The following is a 23,218-nucleotide window of genomic DNA, read 5'->3' as shown; positions in this document are numbered from 1 at the left end:
TCAGACCTACCCAACAAAAAGACTTTTTAAAAAAAAAAAAAAAATCCACCGTGACATTTACAAACAGAAGTCTGGGCTTTTCAGACCAAGGGAGACCAATAAGCCCATTCTGACGTCCTAGGAGAAGAAACTTTAATGACCCAATTCCCAGACTCAGCTGTACCCTTATTTTTTTGAAGCATCATAGCAGCAACTGAAGGACTTTCTCATCCACGTTAAACTATTTCATGGTAATCCAGTCAACAATTTGACATGAAACTCTGATCAATTTTATCCCTCAAACATTTTCTGTATCTCTTGACTATTTTTTGGTGGTGGTGGGGGGGTGTCTTTCTGTCATGACCATTCTAAGGTCTGAACAATAGCAGCGATCTTCTAACTAGCTACCACCTTCCCTTCCAATCCATTCCCTGCCCGGAATGATCTATCACCATGCAAATCTAATCACATCGCTCTCCTACTTAAACTTGCTTTAGTTCCACATGAATCCTAAACTAAAGCTAAAGATCCTCCCTGTGGGCTTGAACCTCCTACAGCTCTGATTCCCACTGAATTGACTGCCTTACCCCACACCTCCCTTCCTCTGTTGCACGTCCATCACTTCATCTCTCAGATCTTTGCAAACATCATGCTCCCTCCCACCCCATGTTGTTCCCCCTGCACTGAGAACACTATTCCCTTCCTCATGCCTAGTTATATGATCCTCATCCTTGAGCTTTCAGGTTCACTTTGAGTTTCTTTGAAAGTCTTCTTAGATTTCCTTTGATGAGGTCAAATCTCTCTAATCTACCCTCTCCTATTACCACAGTACCATGGTACCACAGTATCACAGTTCATAGCACCATGAACCTTTCCTCCACAGACCTTATATCATGCCTGAAAGTTCACATATGTGTGATTCTGTGAGAAATGTATACCTGGAAAGAGTTCAGAGATCATTTCTTTGTTTTGTTTTCTCTCCTTTATAGCACTCTAGGGCAAAATGTCACCACCTTCATAAAGAAGGGATCCAATAAGAATTTGTTGAAGGAATGAAGATATGAATCACTGACTTGGCTTAGATTAAACAGTTGTGTTCTTTCTTTAATTTTTATGTATTGACTGAAAATAACATTTAATACTGTCTACTTTGTCCACCCCACAGAATTGTCACACGGATAAAACAAGGCACAGCCATATCTCCTTTCATTGCACTTCATTTTACTGTGCTTTGCAGATACTGGCTTTTGTTGTTGTTGCTGTTGCAAATTGAAGGTCTGTGGCCACTCTGCATCAAGCAAGTCTATGGGCACCATTTAATGGCATTTGTTCACTTCATGTCTTTATCACTTGGTAATTCTCACAATGTTTCAATTTTTTTCATATTATATTTGTTGTGGTGATCCGTGATCAATGATCTTTGCTGTTACTACTGTAATTGTTTAAGGGGACCACAAAGCCTGGATGACAGCACATCTGTTTACAACATGGTTTACTGAATATTTTAAGCCCAGTGTGGGGACTTAGTACTCAGAAAAAAAAGATTCCTTTCAAAATATTACTGCTCATTGACAATGTACCTGGTCACCCAAGAGCTCTGATGAAGATGCACAGCAAGTCATTTTGACTTTCAAGTCTTATTCAAGAAACACATTCTGTAAGGCTACAGGTGCCATGTATAGTGATTCATCTGATGGATCCGGGCAAAGTCAATTGAAAACCTTGTGGGAAGGATTCACAATTCTAGATGCCATTGAGAACAATCATGATTCATGGAAAGAGGTAGAAATCTCAACATTAAAAGGAGTTTGGAACAAGTTGATCAAACTCTCACGTGTGACTTTGAGTGGTTCAAGACCTCAGTGTTGAAAGTAACTGTAGAAGTGGTTAAAACAGCAAGAGAACTTAAATTAGAAGTGGAACCTGAACGTGTGACTAAATTGCTGCAATCGCATGGTCAGACTTCCACAGATGACGAGTTGCTCCATACAGATGAACAAAGAAAGTGGTTTCTTGAGATGGAAACTATTCCTGGTGAAGATGCTGTGAAGATTGCTCAAATGACAACAAAGAGCTTCTACTGTTCTACAAACTTAGTTGATAAAGCAGCATCAGGGTTTGAGAGGACTGACCCTAATTTTGAAGGAAGTTCTCTTGTGGGTAAAATGCTACCAAATACAGAGAGATTAATCATGAAATGAAGAGTCAACAGATGTGGCAAACTTTACTGTTGCGTTAAGAAACTGCCACAGTCATCCCAAACTTCAGCAACCACTACCCGGATCAGTCAGCAGCCATCAACGCTGAGACAAGACCCTTGCTCAATGGCAAGATTATGACTCACTGAAGGCACAAATGATAGCAATTTTTAGCAAGAAAGTATTTTTTCATTTAGGTCTGCATATTGTTTTTTAGAAACAATGCTATTACACACTTACTAGCCTACAGTATACTGTAAGCATAACTTTTATAGGCACTGGGAAAGCCAAAAATTCATGTGACTTTCTTTACTGCAGTATCTGCTTTACTATGGTGGGTCTGGAATTGAACCTGCCATATTGCTGAGGTATGCCTGGAATACGTTCAAATTCTTTAATTTTTAGAGTCTCGTTAATTAAGACATGTGCAACTATGGTCTGGATATTCAAAAAGGGAAAACAATACATTATTAAATTCTACTCAGTGTATTAAGTTCTTTTATTCAAATTTTTATTTGAAATTGGTAACCCATCCTTGGAATAGACTGGAATATCTCTAGGAAACTCGACCCTGTGCTCTGTTAGTGGATAAGAAGGCTTATTCTTTAAAACTTTCAGCAATACAGGATGTTTCCCTTTGAGGAAAAGCTTAGAATATGTTAGCCATATTTCCTAATTTTAATACACAAAATCAGAAGAAATGAAGAGCTAGCTAAGGTCTCCCACAAGACACATGTGGGAGAAGTCAGACTCAGGCTTCGCAATTCTATAGTTTGCATCCACCAGAAGACAGACGTCTCACCACTCTGGAAAGAAAGAAATCAAATCCACACAGCAGTCAGGTGATGCCCATCAACTAGGAGACTATTAACTTTACCCATTCTAGAGAAGTGTTCAATTTTGAACTAGATGCAAATATAAATAAAATAACTATTGGTCCTCTGGAAAGTTAATGACAAAATTATGTTCTGTGCACACAATTTTTATCACTTTTAGCATGTTTAACAGTCCTGGATCACATCAATATAAATGCATAAGGTATTACATACTTAGCATATTTCTCGTTTCAATTTTTGCCCTTTCATGTTTTTGGACATTGTGTCTAATTTGGGTTAGGAGTGCCTATCAAAGAACATGGCTATGAGAGACACTATTATCTTTGGGCTAACCTGAAATGAACTTCTCTAAACTGAAACTGAATAGATTAATTCAGGTTTCAAAATGAAAAATGAAAGAACAATGTAGGTTTATTTCACAATATTTCAACAGAATGTATTAAAGAAAAGAACTATAAAAAGGTAAGTCTAATTATTAACATAACCTGTTTGGGATAACTTTTAAAATATAATATAGTAAGAAAAATTTCTTTAAAATATGTTTGTGTAAAATGCAATCAAATCTAATCAGTTTGGCATTAATTAAGCTCTAATAATGTACTTCAGTGTCTCTCCTAAGTAGTGTGATCCGTTTCCCCTTCATCCAGGTCGATTTGTGCACATTATGGTGTTATCATAATTTTAAAACATACTGAGAAAATGACAGAGCTGCAAAATTAAAATAAATGATTAATGGTATTTTTTTTTCATGTTTTGTACTAATAGGTATTACTGAGCCTTTAAATTAATAGAGCTGTCAAGCTCACGGGTGTTATAGATCCAGCAAGGAACCAAAATGGAAATTATATATTCCACAGACACCTAAAGATGACACTTTGGAGTAGTTTAAATTTTAATTAGCAGGTGCAATTGTTTTGTTCTCTGTAACCACGGCAAATTAACTGGAAATTAGTCACAACCAACCCTTTTTTTTTTTAAACAGTCTGAGATGAAGAGACTGGTGCTTCCGGAAAGCACGCATGCAGTAAACTGCATCGTCGATTACAAAAACGACTGCTGTGAAATTGGGAAAAAATCATGCACAGGTAAACAAGGCTAATTAATACATAAGTAACAGGGGAACACACAAAATAATGCCACTAAACAGTAACGTGCCAGTCTTTGGGTGAAAAAAAAAAAAGGCTTAGAAATACAAATTTATGCAGGAGCATTTACCAACGAAGTCTTAGGTAAAAGGATGCTTTCAGTTTATGTTTTATTTAACTGCTTTTGGAGTCTCACTACCACTCACACCTTAAAAAATATACCTACCAGAACAGCAATCTGCTTATTCAAATATGTTTCAAGATGACAGAAGACTATTTTCTTTTATTCCTCAAAATATCAAGACTTAGACTTACTAAATAACAAAAGGCAGTATTTTCTTTAAGATTTATCCTTAATTTGTAACTAAATATTAGGCAAAATGTGATTTCCAGGTACATCAAAAAAATACTCCTTGTCTACATCTTCCTGTTAACCATTTTCCTACCGATCATTTATGAGTTATACTTTTTCTTTCATCACTAAAATTACACATGTTCCCTTGTCTGTTCTTTTCCTCCTTCTAAACTAAGCTTACAATTCCTTAAAAATGATATGTCTGCAAAGGCAGAAAGTATCCTGTTACAATAGCTGTGTAACTTTTAATGAGAACATAATATTCTTACCAAATTTTCAAAATAAGACTAATTTGCAGGAAATCAACCTGGTGCATTAACTGTTATTTAATACTACTTAAAGTTAAATGACTTAAGGCAAGGGTCTTGGGAGATTCAAGAGTCAGCTAAACCTGGAGATTACATGCACTATTCTATTCTGCATGAGTTTTAATATAATTTTCCCTTTAGATAACTACAAAAGATGTTAAATAGTATGGTGAAATGAAATCCTTTTCCAGTATGAGTTCATCTGTAAATGATCAGAGGAAAACAGTAAAAGTCACTGCTACATTTTCTATAACACTTTGTCTAAATCTCAAAAAGACGTCAAATGTTGTCCCAACATAAAATAACATGGATTTAACTTTTTTTTTTGTCCTGTATAATTCAGGATAACAAGGGAGTTACTCTAAACAACAAAAAGGAAGAAAATTCAGGTGTATTTTATGAATATAATAATACTTGATATACACCATGAAATAACTAATAACTTAGTATTGATAAACATGATGTGTAGTAATTTTCAGCAACCCTTCAATACTCTTGCGATTTGTAGGAAGCTGGTTTTAGAAATAAGGAAATAAGTCCAAGATTAAGTAATCCTCTAAAATCCAGAGGTCACTGATACAACAAATTTAAGACCCTGGACTCTGGCTTTTATTTCTGTTTCTACTCATTGGGATAGAGTCATTTTGCATAGTAACATTCCTAAGTGTTTTTCTCCTCCTCTACTTATGGAAACCCCATAAAACACTGCTTTCAAGGAGTGAAAATATTTTTAACCTCAAACTACTTTGAATTTCTGCTAAGTGCTAGAGAAGCTTTTACTACTGCAGTTGTGGAAGCCAGCTTGCTCAAAATAACTTTTGAAATATTGAAACCCAGAGTGGGTTTCAAATAAAAAGGTGACATACAAAAGTTTTCCTAAAATGGTAGAGATTTTATAATACAACAGTGGTAAGGCTTTGTAATTTCCAATCTGTGTGTAGTTCCCAGGTCTGTGATCAGTTCACCCAGATTGTAGGTATAACGAGACCCACCTGCCGTAAAGATAAGCGCATTCTATCTTCCTACTTGTCAAATTTGCCCCTTTCTCCCTATAAGTCTTTTCATGCACTGTTTATGTTTAGGCTTCAGTAGCCGCTTGTCAGGAAATATTGTTCTATCCACACTTTGCCTTTAAAGATATTTACTGTATCTTCAGTAACCAAGAGAGATGTAAGCACATAAACTATGGGAAAAGGTAATCCACCTGATATTACCATATTTCCTAATAAAATGTTATGCGAAATTCTCCTTTAAATGGTATTCTCAAGCAGAAAGGCCTTTCATGATATTCAGCCTTACAAGGGGGTTGAAAAGCCAGTAAAACAATCTCTTTCTTAAAACGGTTTAATTTGCTTCTTGACTGCTGAGTGCGCTATGCCTGGTTTGCTGTGGTCAGAGCTGCCAGAGTAAGTCGTGCTGCCTAGCTGCCCGCGTGACACCTGTGCTCCTTCAGTCAGGACTGCGCGTTACAGAGAGCTTCGGAGACCTTCTATTTTCTCCTCCCTGAACTTTCTATCGTTAGGCAAATAAGCTTAATGAACTGATGACAGGTTTGCGAGTAGAAAAGCAAGTTCGGAATAGTACCAGACTTGTAACTCTTTGCTTCATGACCTTGAACATATAACTAATCTCACCTCCACTGTCTAGGAGTCTCCTATACAATCACATAAATTACTTGCAATAGTCTTAAAATGTTTGCCTACAGACAAAGTAATCTAAAAAAACCCCGTATCTCATGTGGTCATCCACATCATTACTGCCTAAAGAAATCCCTAAAACTTAACTTCATCTTTATAGGTGAGTAGAAAAATTGATTCCTTTTTTGGTCAATTATTTTCACTCAAGCAAGAAGGTAAATGTGGTCTCAGCTGCTTAAATGCAGGACACAAGAATGGAAAAAAAAAAACTAATGAATTTTTCTCAAAATGCATAAGATTTATGACTCAAGGTGTAGGGTATTTCCCAGACTTATTCAGAATTTTTCTGAAAGATACGTAAATGGGGACTATTCTGTGAAATCTGTAAGTTGGCAAGTGAGCACTTCCAGCTAGTAACATACTAATCCAATGGTGAGTACGCGGGCAGATCTCAAAACAGCCAAATCCCAAATCTAAGGAGGGTGGTGGTGTTTTCAGCTCTAGTCAAAAAGCAAGCACGCCCTACCCTGTCTCTCTGGTTGAAGGCAATGCAAACACTGCCCAGAATGTGTGGAGCAGCTAACTGAGGACTGCTGCAAAGCAAACGACAGCAGGCAGACTGGGGAAGGAAACCGGGGCATGAAAGGTCGCCGAGCCAGTGATGACCTTCCTGTTTTTCCTCCCCTCTCATATTTCCCAGGCTGGAATTAAAGGCAGCCCCTAACCTAGAACTGTGTAGCAAGTACAGACGGAGAGCTCCAAGAAAAGCCCTCTTGCTGGTGCAAGTGGTAGGAAATGAAGGACCTGCAGGGAAAGGTCAGAGTGGGTGAGAGAAGCATCTAGGGTCACTTTGCCCCTTCCCCTGGCCCACCCCAATCTCTCCCATCTCCCTAGGGCAACTCCATAGCAGTGAAACGTGCCTACCACTCCAGTGATGGAAAGCCCCTCTCTCTAACCCATAAAACTATGGTCCAAAAAGCATGGGCAAATACCTGCTGATTTTTTTTTCTCTCTTTATCCCCTTACCACAGGGCCCTGAGGGCAGATGCTCTATCAGGAAGTACATAGCAGAGCAGAGAAACTAAAGTCTTAGATTACTAACCACAGGAGCCCTGGGAGTCAGAAAACATCAGAGAGGTCCTGGAGTGGGGAGGGCCTCAAAAAACCCAACTCTTGAAGTTGTATGTGATCTCCTGAGTTTACCCCTGTGCTGTGTATGCATAGACTTAACCTTAAGAAGCAGACTGACAATGTAGAGAACTGAATTAGATCACCACACAGGTTCAAGACAAGCCTGTGGATCCTGTACATGTAGGACAAATCCAAATAACACTGCAAAGACTTTGAAAATTGAGCTGACACTGAAACTACAACTCACAATCAGCAGATCAGGATTCGCAGCCTGAACCTAACTGGGTCATTTACCTGCTAAAATGGCAACAATGACAACAATAATGAACCAACATTCCCCACAAGAATTAAACAAGGCCCAGAGTCTCATAACATGAATATTTACAGTATCTAGAAGACAATCCAAAATTTCTCAACCTATGATGATCCAGGAAAATCTCAAAAACTCTCAAGAGGAAAGGCAGCCAGTGATGTAACCCCTGAGATGACAGTGTTGGAATTACCAGACAAGAAGTTCACAGCAGCTCTATAACCATGCCCCAAGAAGTAATGGCAGACACTCTTGAAATGAAGGGTAAGATAGAGACTATCAGCTGAGAAATAGAGGATATTTTTTAAAAAAGGAACCAAGAGAAAATTTTACAACAGAAAAACTCAACAACTGAAATAAAAGTTAACTGTATGGACTCAAGAACAGCATGGAAATAAAAGAGGAAAAAGTCAGTGAGCTTGAATATAGACAAACTGATATTACCCAATATGAACAATAGAAAGAACAAAGAGGAATGAAAAAAAATTAACTGAAACTCAGAGATTGAGATACTAATAAATATCTAAAACATGTCATCATAGTTTAGAAGGTAAGGAGAAAGTGTGGTGCTTACATCAGTACCTGAAGAAATAATGGCTGAAAACTTTTCAATTTGGCAAAAGACATAAACCTACAGATTTAAGAAGTTCAAAGAAACTAACACAGAATAAGTAAGCTCAAAGAAATCCATGCCCAGACTCACCAAAATCGAAGTATTGAAAACTAAAGACAAGAAAATTCCTGAAAGCAGCCTGAGAAAAATGATGTATTGCATGTTGAACAGCACGGATTCAGATGTGGACTTCTCATCAGAAACCACATTATGTAAAAGACCACATGACGTATGAAGAGGAATTAAGGATGGAATCTTATAACGCTGACAATGAAGTCTGAAGAGCTGGACACAGGCCTGCACAGGTGAAATGCAAGGCTAGGCACTGGGATGGCATTAAGGAGATACCAACAGATAGTCACAGGAGTGCGAAGGATCAGGCAGAGATTTCAGACAGATGGGGAGTTAAAAGGGCTTCATCAGGAAATTGCTGCTAAGCTTGGCATTGAGGGAACGGATTTTATTTTATTTTTAGTATATATGTATTTATATCCCATCGCCTTCCAGAAAGATTTTGAAGTAATGTATGAAAATACATCTAACCCAACAGGATAGGATAATTAATTCAGGCAAAATAATAAACTGTAGGTAAGATTAAATGAAAGAAATGCAAATCATGGGTCCCAGAGAACTGCTGGAGGAAGCCACAGGTTTTCTGGGAGCCTGCTTGAAGGCCAGGAGGATGTGTCTACTTCTAAACCACAAAAAGAGGGGATAGGGATTTTAGGTACAAAATTAAGCAGCATAAGTAGAAAGCCTCTGGAAGATGGCTCCTATGAAGAACGATTGGCTGATGGCAGCCTTGGGAGAGTGATTTAACGCCATGACAAGGATCCCGGATGCTATTCTCTGTGAAGTAACGAGGCAATGAACTTTGAGGTCAGGGAGTTAGACGACCCTAGTTGTGCTGCGCAGCAGTCATTCTGGCAATGTGATGGATAGATCTGGCTGTAAGGAGGAGCAAGAAATAACGTATTAAATAAAGAGAAAAATGTAAATAAGGTGAAAAAGAATTTAATTCTGGTATAAATGGCAGCGTTGTAGTTGATTGCTGATACAAGTGACTGAATGAGGCAGCAAAGCATAACTAAGGGAAAAGGCATTAGAACCCACTGACCGACTCTACCTCTGACCGTGTGGCTTTGGGCAAGTTGCTTGGCTTAGCTGTTTCAGGTTTAAAAAGTGATTTATGATATGGGAGTTATAATAACTTTACCGACTTCTCAGTGTTGTTTTGAGGATTAAATAAATATGAATATGAATATATAAAATGGAAACTGGTACATGGTAAAAGATGTTGAATATTGAGAAGCATTAGTGCCATAGTTTCTTTCAAACATTTCCAGGACATCCAAACATTCTGGAAATTCAATCAGGCTTTAGCTACATATTACGAAATTCTTGGGACTAGGAAATCTTAAATTTATAAAATGTTTATCTTCTATCTTAATGTCCTGAGATTTATTTGTATTATTTATGTTTTAGCAAATGATTAAAAATTAAACAACACTTTAAAGTTATGATTATTTAAAATAATTACAACACACAAATAAAAATATAATAGGTCCCGAAACACTGCTCCTCTTTCTAAAGAGTTCGCATTTTAAAGTTGTGCTGAGTAAGTTCCCTTTGCAAAAACAAGTGTCAAAATGAAGATAAACTCCAGGTAACTGCAGTGTCTAGGGCAATGGGAAGAAGATCCAGCCCTCCTAAGAAAGGGTGCAAGTGAATGGAGTCTGGGTGTCAAGCCAGTGTCTAAGTCAACTAGATGCTGCAGCCAGAGGAGGAACACGAGATCTGAGTCAGAAAACAGCATCTCACAGAATGGTCCACACGGTGGAAATGGGGACTGAGGGACGCAGTTGCTCTTCGGGCACTAAATGACCAAGTATTCTGTACCAAGAATGAAAGCGGTCAAACTTAAGGCAGCAAGACCACCAGGCTTGGCAGGGACTGGCTGACCACCGGCCAGGGCTGAGCTGAGCCTTGGAAGTACCTAACACTGGAAGCTGAGATGGGTTGAGTGGATGGATCAGAGTGCTGAGAAGTATTCTAGTAAGGAAGGTATACAAGACAGGCAAAGGGACACCAAAACACCTGTCAGTGCTTTGCAGAGGCTGCCTCGACTTCAGCTCTCACTTTGACGCGTCATTATAGTTTACCTGTGGTCATTTCACCATTCCGTATGATCTGCTCCTGACGTCCTTCCCACTCTCCACCTCGTGGAAGAAAGCTTCAGGAATCCTTTCCGACTTAATCACAGACAAAGCACGCAGAGTGGTATCACATTACAACTTCTTCAGCCTTACTTTTCATAAAGGTATCCCAAGTAACAACTAACACACGACCATTAGTATTTCAAAGTAAAAACAGAACGCGGCCTATACGACGTGAAAAATGAATGCATAATTGTTAATGCAGAGGGAGGCGGCCCAAAGAAGTTCTACATCAGAAAACAGAGAGGTTAAATCATGCAAGGCTGAGAAAGTATTTCTTCTCTGATACATTCAAAATTTTTGCTTTGAGGATGAAGTGAATAAAGATAACTGAAAATAACTTCTACATGTATGTATATAGGAAAAATATGTGAATGAATTGCTAGACAACCTACATTATGATCAGTGAAAGATTTAGTGGAAAGAATTTTTAAAACTGGTTATGCTACCCCAAGAAATATTTAAGAAACTCACAAATTCAAAATGCACTTGGAGTTGGCAGCCCAGTGATGTGTGAGGCACAGTGCTATGCTCGAGGTGGAGGCAAGGGGTGGGGCGGAAGAGAGGGCCGAGTTCATAGTGCCTTACCTCAGTAAGCTTACGTCTACCAAGAAGTTAGTCAGAAAAGCTGGTAATTTCCATTTAACGTAGTTAGTTCTTTGATAAAGCTATGAAGCACTAAGGCTGAGCTTTTAGACTAGCTAGGGTCAGGGATGGGATGGAGTGGAGAAAGGGGCGATGTTCAAAAATGGCTTATGATGAAGTGACAGCATGGAATGAATTGTGTAACTCAACCAAAGAAGAAGAAAGTGTATTTAGTGAAGAGGAAAATACATGGAAATTCGGAAGAGAAGTAAGTGATGACGTCAATGAAACAGGAAGCCTGATTCAAATTATATTTTACCAGATATAAAGTAATTAAGGTTTTAAGTAGAAGAGTGTCATGGTGAGATTAGTATTTCACAGTGATCGTTTGGTAGAAAAAGCAAAGGATGGATTTAAATACGGGAAGAAAGATGGAGATGGGGAAAGGTTGGTGTAGCTATAGCTGGGAGTGACAGAGAAACGAAACCAGCCAAATCTAGGGCAGTGGGAGTAGGGATAAAAAGAAGAGTCCAGAAATATGACACAGTATCATGTGGGCACAGCTACTGAATTTTAGGGCATGGAGAGAAGAAGAGGATGACCCAGGCCTCTGGTATAGGAAACAGTGCGCCCCACTAGGTCAGTGTGGTCAAGTGAGGGGCAGGGGCTTTGGAACAGAGTCATTCATTATTCACTGGGTGGGAAGGAGACGGAAGGAGGTGCACGATGAGCCCATTTTGGTTACACTGAATTTAAGGCTTAGTGTGGTCACTCCCCACTCAAGGAAGCTTATTAGGCACCCATCCCTTGTAATAAATTGGGTGGGAGGGCTGGGTGGGCAGATACAAAATGAAGTCTGACTTAGTGCAGGGCCTCTCGTATATTACTAATCTTCCTTCTCTCCTCCCCAAGCCACTCTATTTCTCCTCAGAACAGCAACATACTGACGAGAGAGTCAGGAGGTTCGAAGTGGTCAGGAGGAAGGACTAGGGAGGAAGAAGATAGACAGGAGAAAACAGTAAGGCTCTGGAGTCCCCCTTGAAGAAAGGCTCTTCATGAACTATTTCAATATAAAGTCTTCTAGGATTAACTGTCTCTTTAGTTTGATACGCTTATTGTTATTAGCACAGCTAACCACTGAATGGTTAACATCCACTCTCCGTTAACTCAGTGACCATTAACAAAACTGAACACAGGAGTACCTAACAAGTTTCTGTTGACTACTTTATAGTGAGATAATTTAAAAGGTCCTAAAAATAATTACAAAGTATATATTGGAAGAGACAGTTTTAAGCTCTTCGGTTTCTGTTTTTCCTGATATTTGAATTTAGGTCTGGTAACATTTGTAAGTAAATATGACCTTAATTTTTTTCAATTACTTCTTTATTGCAGTAAAATACATGTCACATAGGATTTACCATTTTAACCAGTGCACAGTTCAATGGCATTAAGTACATTCACACATTTATGCAACCATCACCACCATCCATTTCCGAAATATGTATTACTTTGATTGCTTTCAAGTATTAATTGATGTAAGAATCAAGACCCACTTATCCCCTGCTTTTCCATTTTATATATTCCATTTAAAGAAAAGCAGAACTTTGGTTGTGCTCTAAAATTGTATCTAAAGCAATTCCTTCATAAATTGGGTATCAGCTTATGGATATTTAAATGCAGCAAAGAATTTTAACATTCTACCAATTTTTATTTTCTGTGGGAAAACATTGTGTTATTCAGTTGAAGCAAAGAACACTCTTTAGTTAAACCACCCCAATGCTATGAACGCTAAATCTTCCCTTCAGTTAAAGTGAAATTTAAAGTTCAGAACTCCATGTGGTTCTAGGAAATGTAGAATGTGCCAGAATGTGAAATACCAATAATGAACCACAGTCTAATACAGTTCTTGGCCCTCCGGAGACTGCAGTAAATGTTTCAAATGAATAAGAGTTTGAGAAAACTAACGGAGAGAAAACTAAATATGAGTTATATAAAATTATTATTAATTTAACAATTGTTTAGATTATGAGCATTAATGGGTGAAATGAATATCTTGTTACTAATAAAATGAAGAGTTAACAAAAGAGTCGTTAGAAGTGCTCATGCAAAATAAGCTAAAAGTATTCTAAACCACTAATCAGACTTTAATAGACATGTGCTATTTAAAGCAGGACAGCAGCAGTAAGTGATTTATCAAAGGTCACACTCTGCAGAGGCAGGTCACACGATGGCCCGGGAACTTTATGGGTGGAGATCTAGAGTGAAGAATAGCTGTGAAAAGGGCAGACAGTGGAGCTAGGTTATGTGCATTTCAGTTTCCACTCTGCCACTTTCCATCTGTATGGAATCAGGCAAACTATTGAACCTTTTCTGCCTCACTTGCTTTATCCATAAAATGAAGCTTATCATAGGGTGTTTGAAAGAATTAAATGTGTTAATACAGGCCAAGTATCTCAAGTTGTACATGGTACAAACTAAAAGCTTAACAAGTGCCAGATATTACTGTTGCCATTAATCCTTTTTGACTTAAAACATGGCAAAAGGACTAAATTTCCCTTCTCCCTGAGAAAAGTCCAAAAGGATGCAGAATACTCATGGAAGGTGTTGAGTTTCATTGTATTTCATTCATTCTTTTGCGACCCAGGCTGACGAAAAGTGACCTTTCATGAAGACAAGAATATGGCTACTACCACTGCCATCCTGCATCAGGACCACCACCACCACCACCACCACTGAAACTAGCATCACCATCATCACCACAAGTTTCACTACCGTTTCCACCATCACAACCATACTACCCCCCCATCATCATCCTGATCATTGCCATCACCACCACCACCACTGGCAACAATGAAAACTACACCTTTAATATCCATGTGAGTGTAAATGTGACCTCATAAGTGTCACTGGAAGAGTGAAGAGTAACAAAAAAGATGTAAATGTATGTATGCTGGTAAAAGGAGGAACAGGATTTCTTTTTAAAGGATATTTGGAACCAAGTACAGAGATAGCAGAAGGCATAGGAAGTAGCCAGTCTAGACAGGATTTTAGACAAGTTTGTTTTACATTATTACTACAGAATTAATGGGTTTCACAAACTTGGGGCTCAATTAGCTAAAAGGAATATACTAGGAATAAACAAAAAGTCGTATTTATGTCTGTACACAAAGACTGAACCAACTGCATCAGAGTAAAACCACTGGAAATGTAAAAATTAAAATTCCTCTTTTAAATGTTAAGTTGTACTCTTTGGAAGCAGCTACAGTTGTTTACACTAGTGTTTAAGAGAATAGGCTGCAATCAAAGAGTCCTGGGTTTGAGTTCCATAGCTGTCCTCTATCTGACCTTGAGTAAGTTATCTGATCGTCCAATGCCTCAGTTTTCTCCATCTGAAAAATGGTGATATTCATTATTTAGAGTTTGTGTGAATATTTAATAAAAACGAATATATTGTCATATGTCATTTATTTCTCAAAAAAAAAAAAAAAACAAACAACAGCAACAGAATAGTCACATGTAACCATGTAACACCAGCACATAGCACAAAGCTTGTACTAATCTAAGATTAAGCCCTCCCCTGCCACTCCCTAACCATTTTCCCTCCCAATCTCAACTATGCAGTAAATGGTACCCACATTCACAGATGAGAGCTAACCTTGATTCATCTCTTTCCCTTATTCCTACCTCTCACCCCAAGGGAATTTATTAGCAAATTTTTCCTGTTTCACCTCCAGAATGTAGCTCAAATCCATTCACTTCCTGGCCACTATCCTTGCCCAAGCTCAGACCACTCTAATAAACCTTAGTACAACGCATTCTCCACATAGCAGCTACGGCGAACTTGAAATATGTAAATCGGATGATTTAAGCCTTCGATAGCTTCCTACTGCGCTGAGAATCAGATGCTAATTCTTTACCATCATTTTTTCTACTTCATCTGTCCTCTGCCCATTTTTTCTACTGTACTTCTTACCACTCTCACCTTACCTCTAAAAACTCTGGTCACACCATCCTCCTACTGTTTAACACACTGAACTTTTGACTCTTTCATAAAGGCCTCTCCCAGATCCACTCAGCCAAAGCATTCTTCATACTACACCCAGCTCCTCTTCATCATTTTTTCAAAACTACTGCAATCAAAAGTTATATTTATTATATATGTATTTGTCTTTCTTGCTTTCTTAATTTAAACTCCTATTATTATAATGTAAATTCCTTGAGGATAATTATTTGATTGAATATGTTCTATTCCACATTCTACTATTCAATGTTTTACTAGTGATCATGGTCTATATTACTCATCATGTTTCCATTCTTAGCACCAAAAGGAGTACCTAGCATATTACTGAAATGCAATAAAATATTCACTATACAAATAGAAATTTAAATTTGGGTAGAGCTAAACATCTGACTTAAATAATATTTCACTGTGGAGAGAACAGCTATGATGGGTGTTTTCTATAGAGAAGGAAGCCGTCCAATCCCCAAATGGAGGCAGAAGAACAGATGGGTAATAAATTCAGGGAGAATTATGTTTGAAGGTCCCATAAATATTTTTCTCATAAGGTGTTCTGAAGCAAGTACAAGAAAGGTTAAGAGGAACTTTAACGATTTTGTTTAGTTCCAGAGTTTATAACTCATTTATGGTATCTAAAGGTAACACAAACGTTCAAAAGCTCAATCACTGCCAAGGGCATATAGTGCCTAAAATCTGAATGCAGTGGCTCTGTGACATAAAAAATGGAAAAGAAAAGGTACTTAGCGATAGGTCCAAAGCTTAGATATTGTGATTATTTATCTATAGGAGTATGTGGTTGGTTAGTTTGGGGAGTATATAATATATAGACATTTTCATTATTCTGTACTCACAGTACATGGGGTCTGCATCCATGGTTCCCCATCGATTTGCATTGGCAGAGACTTGCTAGTCCTAGGGAAAATTTTTCATTTTAAGTTTAACACTGAAATACTTTACGTAACAGACTAAATATCCGATATAAGACAATGAGACCAGGGAACACAAATATGGTAATGGCTGGGCTCTGCCCTAAAGTTATCTCTTTTGAAAGGGATTTCAACTCTTAACTATAAATGAATACCCTGAAAGATATCCTGGTTACAAGAATGGTAAGAGCTTCCTGGTAAATATGTTTATATAAACAAAAATTCTGGGTGCCCAAAGGAAAATGTAGAGCTTATGCTTAATGACACAATCAGAATTCTTACAGCCAAAAGGGCCTTCTTGTTTTCACACCCACATGGCAAACCTGGAGAAAGTGTTTGATGTCTCAGACTTTCCAGTAGCAACACTTTCATATATATATATATATATATATATATATATATATATATACACCTGTACTATAATCTGTGGTTTCACTTCGGGGTCAAAACAAACCTTTTTTCTACAGGTAAAATTTGGAAAACATGCCTTTTCAAAACATTTAAATGTAATACACGCATATAATTGTATTTTATAATTACTCATCATTTAGTTTTATAGAAAAAAAGGGTGGGCTTTCTTCTATGAAAGAATTTAAATTAATGGTGTTAATAGTGTTTTCACTGAATAATTTCCCCGGTACTTCAATGCTTCAGTAAAATAAACTTGAGTGTGAACCAGATTAGAGGGGATACAATTTGTATGTCACAAGTGTATCCATGGTCTCAACAAAAGAGAATCCAATTCCAACAGACCTGATAAGTAACAGTGAACCAAAACTTTGTAAGTTCAGCCAATTTCCATTAACTTGAAATATATCAGTATTAATCCTTGGTAACTTGAGGCACAGCTCAAACAAGCATCGTTATCAGAGTCTTATATAATTTTAATTAATTTGTACTTATGTCATGTCCACCCCCTTTCTCAATTAGAAAGAGCTACCTGATGACCACAGAGGAGCACTGAGCCAGCCGCCGCCCAGCGCTTTTCAGTCCTGTGTATATCTGCCCCATCTCCATGGCTCCTTCCAAGCCAACCACTTCCAGCAGCTGATCACTCAGATCTGAAAGAAATCAGAAGCCTTGTAAGTTACAGTGCATATGCCTGTGTGTACCCTTTAATGTCATTAGACATTAGGAAAATGAAAAATAAAAGCTACTGCAGAAAGAAAGTTTCTCTGTCACCAATACTGTGCTAAAACTATTGAAAAGATGGCCTACTTCTGAAACTCTCAGTTTAACTAAACCTTGAGGTGCTGTGGGAAAAGATGGGCTGTCAGCTTCTTCTAAAACAAAATGGGAAGAATGGATTCTGAGCCAAATAATACCAAAAAAAAATATACCAGTAGTTTTTAACATCAACAAACTTCATGTTATTCCACATGTATATATGGAACATTTATACATCCCACAGCAGACATTTGGCAGCAAATACACATTTCAATACTATAAATAAAGTATGAGGATATGCTGTCAAACATGATTTAGTTCTATTACCCGAACAAAAGACCTTAGAGATCATGGAATTAAAGTTTTTCACTTGAAACATAAAAAGACTTGAGCCCTAAATCACTGAGTGACTTGCCCACAATCATAGGTAAATTTGTGCAGAAGTTCAAGAAACAATTATTAATTTCTTGAAACGCTTTTTTTCTGATAAGGAATACGCTACTGAATTCTTCTTCGAAGTAAATCAGATAATTAGCACAATACAATCACTATTTTCTTTTTAAACAGGACAGTTCTTAGAAGGCTAGTAGTATTAGGTATTGCTTTTTGAGTGTTTACTCAGTGCCCGTCACTGGGCGAATCACTCTCTACAGATTAACTCATTTGTGCACCAAAAAAGCCAGTTTAAGATAAATATGATTATTAGAATTTACAGATAGAGAAGCTGAAAATTAGAGAAGTCAAGTAATTTATTCATATTCACTTACACAGGAAGTGAGAGAGAGCCAAAATTTGGATCCAGTCACTCGGAGGCATAACCACGTTGCTATATGATAAATCAGTCACACCAAAAAGATACTTTAAAAAATTATAGAAACACTTCTCACATAGGGCGGGAGAGAGGGCCTGTGTGAGCTGCAAGGTCCCTCTCCAACCAGGTCTTCACTTCGCTGGAATGTAGAGGATGCACTTGCACCGGTAAAAACTACCGAACCCGGTCTCAGCACACAGCCCCTCTGCTTACCTAGTTATGTCAGGATCCCTGAACCCTGATTTGAAGGTAAGAGTCTAGGTGCCCATATATGGTCCTTTTCTACAGTGATATTTTCATGTAATCCTATGTATTTTCAAATGCAAAGAAAGTCTGATCTTGTTCTAGGAGCAAAAAATAGCTGGAGGGGGTGACAGAGTAGCTGAGGGTAGGGCATGCCGGTTATACAAGATAACCATGTAACAGTCATAGCTGAGGGTGGATTTCAAGAAAAAGAAGCATATGTGTGTTGTATGTACTCTACTTTGCACAGAAAGCCCTCATTCCCCACTAATGATTCCATTTCAGCAAGAAGTTCAGAGGTATTCTGGAAAAATGTGTTAAAGCTCAATGTTATAGCTCAGTGTTACAGATCGGTGTTACAGCTCAGTTGTGACAGCAACCTGGATCCGGGCAAGAGACCAGGCAGCACTTGGAGAGTTGGAGAACTCAAGTTTGCCAGTGTGCCCAGAAAAGTTAATGCTCCAAGCTCTAGACCCTGCCTGTAGGTTTACATTGGCTTTCATAGGCTACCAGTTCACACTTTGCAACATCATATGCAAATGAGGTATAACGAAAGTTGACTAATTAGGAACAAGCTTTGTAGAAATGGGCCAATCAGGAGGGAGAGAAATAACCAATCAGGAGTGAGCTCCATGCAAATGAAGTACTACAAATGGGCCAATCAGAAGTTAGGGAAATGGACCAATCAGGAGTGAAGGAAATAACCAATCAGGAATGAAAGAAATAACCAACCGGACAAGAGCCCAGGGAACCAATAGAATTTTAGGGGTAAGTAAGCCGTTTCAGAGGCAAAAAGTGAGATAGAGCCTCTGGGCCAAGGAACCAGATGGTGCTGGCAGGAGAGTAGTGGCCCTGCCTGGGTTCCTGCCTGTCTTTTTATGGGGCTTCCCACCTCAGTATAAATGATATATTTTCAGCGTAGTTAAAAGTGTGTGGTGAATAGCACTTTGAAAGCTCTAAGTTTTCTAGGCCCATGCTCTTTGGCAAATTTAATATAAGATCTGAAAATAGAAAATGTGGCTAGACCACTACATTAAAAAAAAATTACTGAAGTATACTTGATTTACAGTGTTGCGTTAGTTTCTGATGTGGAGCATAGTGATTCAGTTATACATATATATTCTTTTTCATTGTAGGTTATTACAAGAGATTGAATATAGTTCCCTGTGCTCTATAGGAGGACCCTGTTTATCTATTTTATATACAGTAGTTTGTATCTGTTAGTCCCAAACTCCTAACTTATCCCTTCCTCTCCTTTCTCCTTGGGGAACCGTAAGTTTGCTCTCTGTGAAGGCCACTGTATTTTTTGAAACAAACTGATTTTAAAAAAATATTTTTTAAACTTTAATCTCTAGTTGCAGCATGAGATTTCTTCAAGTAAACACAACCATCTAGCTAGTAAATCAAATGTTAACAAGTCATAATTGTTCAGAGCATTCACCTTGCTGTGCTAAACCCGATTTAGACTTATTTCTCATGAAACTTATTCTGTGTTTCTAGTTTAAATTGATGTCGCCAAGAACAGATGGACAAGGAATGGAAACATATTCTTTCAGCTGTAGCCGGCACTAAAATGTGCTTGGCTCTACAGGCTGGCTGTTAATACACGCATTTCTTAGATATATGTCAACCCAAAAGCTACATTGTGGCAAGCACTAAAACTCCAGATGTGTGCCTGGTGATATTTACAAAACAACAACAACAACCACCACAAAACTGAAGTTCATATTTAGTATTACACATTCTGTGCTGCCTGATCCTCACATAGGTAAAATTTTATGCTAATTTTTGTAGCGATCTGGTTGATGGGAACTATTCTACAAGAAATGAAATACTTTCTCATGACAGAGTTATCTGTGAGCCTTAACTTTTCCATGAATTACAGGGACTGTCTACACCCACACCATATTGCTGCTGTCTACCACTCTCCTTCTGATTTTTTTCTTTCTTTTAATTTGTATTTGTTTTTTCTCCCTGCAAAGATGCCCTGAAAATCAATTCTACACTTAATAATTGGTGATAAAGACATTTCATATGGATTTAGAAGACCTAGGCTCTCAAACTTTCATGTTCTTGCGAACACAAAGAACCACAGAAGTAGTGAAATATTTACTAAGTCCGCTGAAGGTAAATAAATATCACAGTCTTTCTAATTAACTGTTTAGATAAAAAGAAAGAAATTCTAAATTTGTGCTGCATAAATTTGCTCCCATAACACTTCTGCATTTTTTATATAGCAGCCTGCAATGTCTGTGTACAATTGCTTCCTCTTACCTATTGTCTTTGAGATCAGGGTCCTGACTGATTTCGGATGAAATGTCTATATAATTCTGAATTCTGTTTCTATATGTGGTGTCATATAGAAACATCAAAAACTTCCTCACTTCACATTCTAGCTAAAATTTATTTTAAGTGTAGCCCCCCTTGGGATGTCATAACCAACCAGATTCACCTCCTTAATTGGTCTGTTATCTGGCTATTGCTTCCATACTTAAAACCAGGAGTTGTAAATTGCAGCCCACGAACCAAATAGCCCACTGCCTGTTTTTGTATGGCTTGCAAGTTAAGAATGGTTTATACATGTTTACAAATGAAAATTGTTTTTTCAAAAAAGAATATATTGTGACATGTGAAGATTATATGAAATTCAAATTTCAGTGTTCATAAATTAGTTTTTATTGGAACACAGCCACACTCATTCTTTTAAGTGTTGTCTATGCCTGCTTTCACACTTTAATGGCAAAGGAGAGTGGCTGCAGCAGAAACCATATGGCCCAGAAAGCCTAACATGTCTACTATTTGAACATTTAGAGAAAAAGTACCTTAGGATGATGGATGAAGAAGATGTAGTGTATAAATTAAATGGAATACTACTCAGCCATAAAAAGAATGAAATAATGCCATTTTCAGCAACATGGGTGGACCTAGAGATTGTCACACTAAGTGAAGTAAACCAGCAAGAGAAAGACATATACTATATGTCTTTCACTTATACATAGAATCTAAAATATGATACAAATGAACTTATTTACAAGACAGAAACAGACTCACAGACATAGAAAACAAACTTACGGTTACCAAAGGGGAAAAGGAGGGCGAGGGGTAAATTAGGAGTTTGGGATTAACAGATACAAACTGCTATATATAAAACAGATAAACAAGGTCCTACTGTATAGCACAGGGAACTATATTAAATTTCTTGTAATAAACTACAATGAAAAAGTATGAAAAAGAAAATATGTATATGTACAACTGAATCACCATGCTGTACACCAGAAACCAACACAACATTGTATAATCAACTAAACTTCAATTTAGAAAAAAGAGAGAAACAGTACCAACCTATGCTTAAGATAAACATTCTCTCTCTCAGTCCACTGAGCACTACTACTGTAAGTGCTAAATGGCATCACAGTGGCCTGAAAGACACAATGTCCCAGCACTCATTCCTCAGGTATGCACTGGTCTGCAAAACCAGCTCTTCTCAACCGTGGACTCTCACCATACCCATACATACTGGGACGTTTCTCATTATCAGTTTGTTATTAATCATGAAATAGCAAAGCTTCCAAAAAAATTTTATTACCAAAGAAACAAGAGTAGCTTAACATTCAACATTATGCTCAGTCATTGCGTTCACTGGCTTTCTTGAGTGTGAGGAAAAGCAGCAGAGTCATGGATAGGAAGGCAGAAGGTACATCCACACCTGGAGATCTAGGTGACAGCTCCAGCTGTCAGTCGTCCCCTGACCACGGGAAAATCCTGACATCCTGACGTTAGGAAGTGTGCGTCCATCCTGAGGAAGACACCCCTTTTGTTTAATTTAATGTTATGAGATAATACTTTTGAATGGGAAAATTAGTATGTTTCTGAAAAAAGTTAACATATCTTTCCAAATGGCTCCATGGATATAACGGAGGCAAGAGAATCTGCTAAACTTGTTATTTTCATATTTAAAATAGAAAGTCTAGAAGAGGTGCTTCAGAGGAAAGAAACTTAAAGAAATACCCTGAATTAGGTCACAGTACAGCAAAGGCCTTAACAGGGGGTCAATGACTCTGAACGCAGAAAAATACAACTTTCTTTTTGCTAACATGTAATTGAAGTCAAGCACTTCTTTCAATTATAAGTTTAGGCAAGACACCATAGTTGTAGTAGAAATACCTTTGATGTTGTCACTGATAGATATAACAGATATTTCCATAACACACTGTAGTTGTTGCAATATTTTTCAAAATTCTATTTTTACTAATTTTTACATTGAAATCTTAATAATTCTTGAGCCCCTGTTAGATTTTTAAGGTAACTTTTTAATAAAGAAGCACACATATTACTAAATCAAAATTTTAACAGCGTTTCAATATAATTGGTTTTCTTTGTAAGCCTACATATTTTATTTTAAGAGTTTAAAAACATTACTCTGAGAAGAGTCAGTAGATTTCACCAGATTGGCAAAGATGACTATAGCACAAAAATGGTAAGAAACCCTTCTTCAGAGTGAACTTGCCTTTGGCTTTGGGGTATCTTTTCCTGAACATTGTTAGCGCTGCAGTGTTCTGTTACATGATAATCAGGGGTTACAAATACAAAATCTGAAAGTCAGGAGTACTGTACAGGTTCGAGAACACAGAAGCAGCACAGCTAATAAATGAGTAATATTTATTCATAGCTTAGTCTCCTCATTTTTGACAGTTGCTCCTTGATAATATGTCTCATTATGTAATTGTTTCAGACTGCCATATGTAGGGAACAGAAAAGGATGCATTACAAACACAGACTGAATGTGGGTTGTAGCACTTT

The 23,218-nt window shown here is 37.7% G+C and overlaps 1 protein-coding gene across 3 annotated transcripts in view; it reads right to left on the bottom strand.

Annotated features, from left to right (window-relative positions):
* The window catches only part of DGKB (diacylglycerol kinase beta), a 587,707-nt gene that overhangs the window by 13,137 nt on the left and 551,352 nt on the right, over window positions 1–23,218 (bottom strand). For all 3 annotated transcript variants that reach the window (XM_074367408.1, XM_074367407.1, XM_074367409.1), the window contains 2 exons: window positions 17,138–17,258; window positions 16,123–16,183 (listed from right to left, as the gene is read on the bottom strand). In XM_074367408.1, the coding sequence (XP_074223509.1) occupies window positions 16,123–16,183; window positions 17,138–17,258 (182 nt within the window). The remainder of the gene's footprint in view (window positions 1–16,122; window positions 16,184–17,137; window positions 17,259–23,218) is intronic.

The sequence above is a fragment of the Camelus bactrianus genome, chromosome 7 (assembly GCF_048773025.1).
Source record: "Camelus bactrianus isolate YW-2024 breed Bactrian camel chromosome 7, ASM4877302v1, whole genome shotgun sequence".
Classification (NCBI taxonomy): domain Eukaryota; kingdom Metazoa; phylum Chordata; class Mammalia; order Artiodactyla; family Camelidae; genus Camelus; species Camelus bactrianus.
The sequence above is the reverse complement of the archived record's forward strand: the minus strand, read 5'-3'. Positions and strand labels throughout refer to the sequence as shown.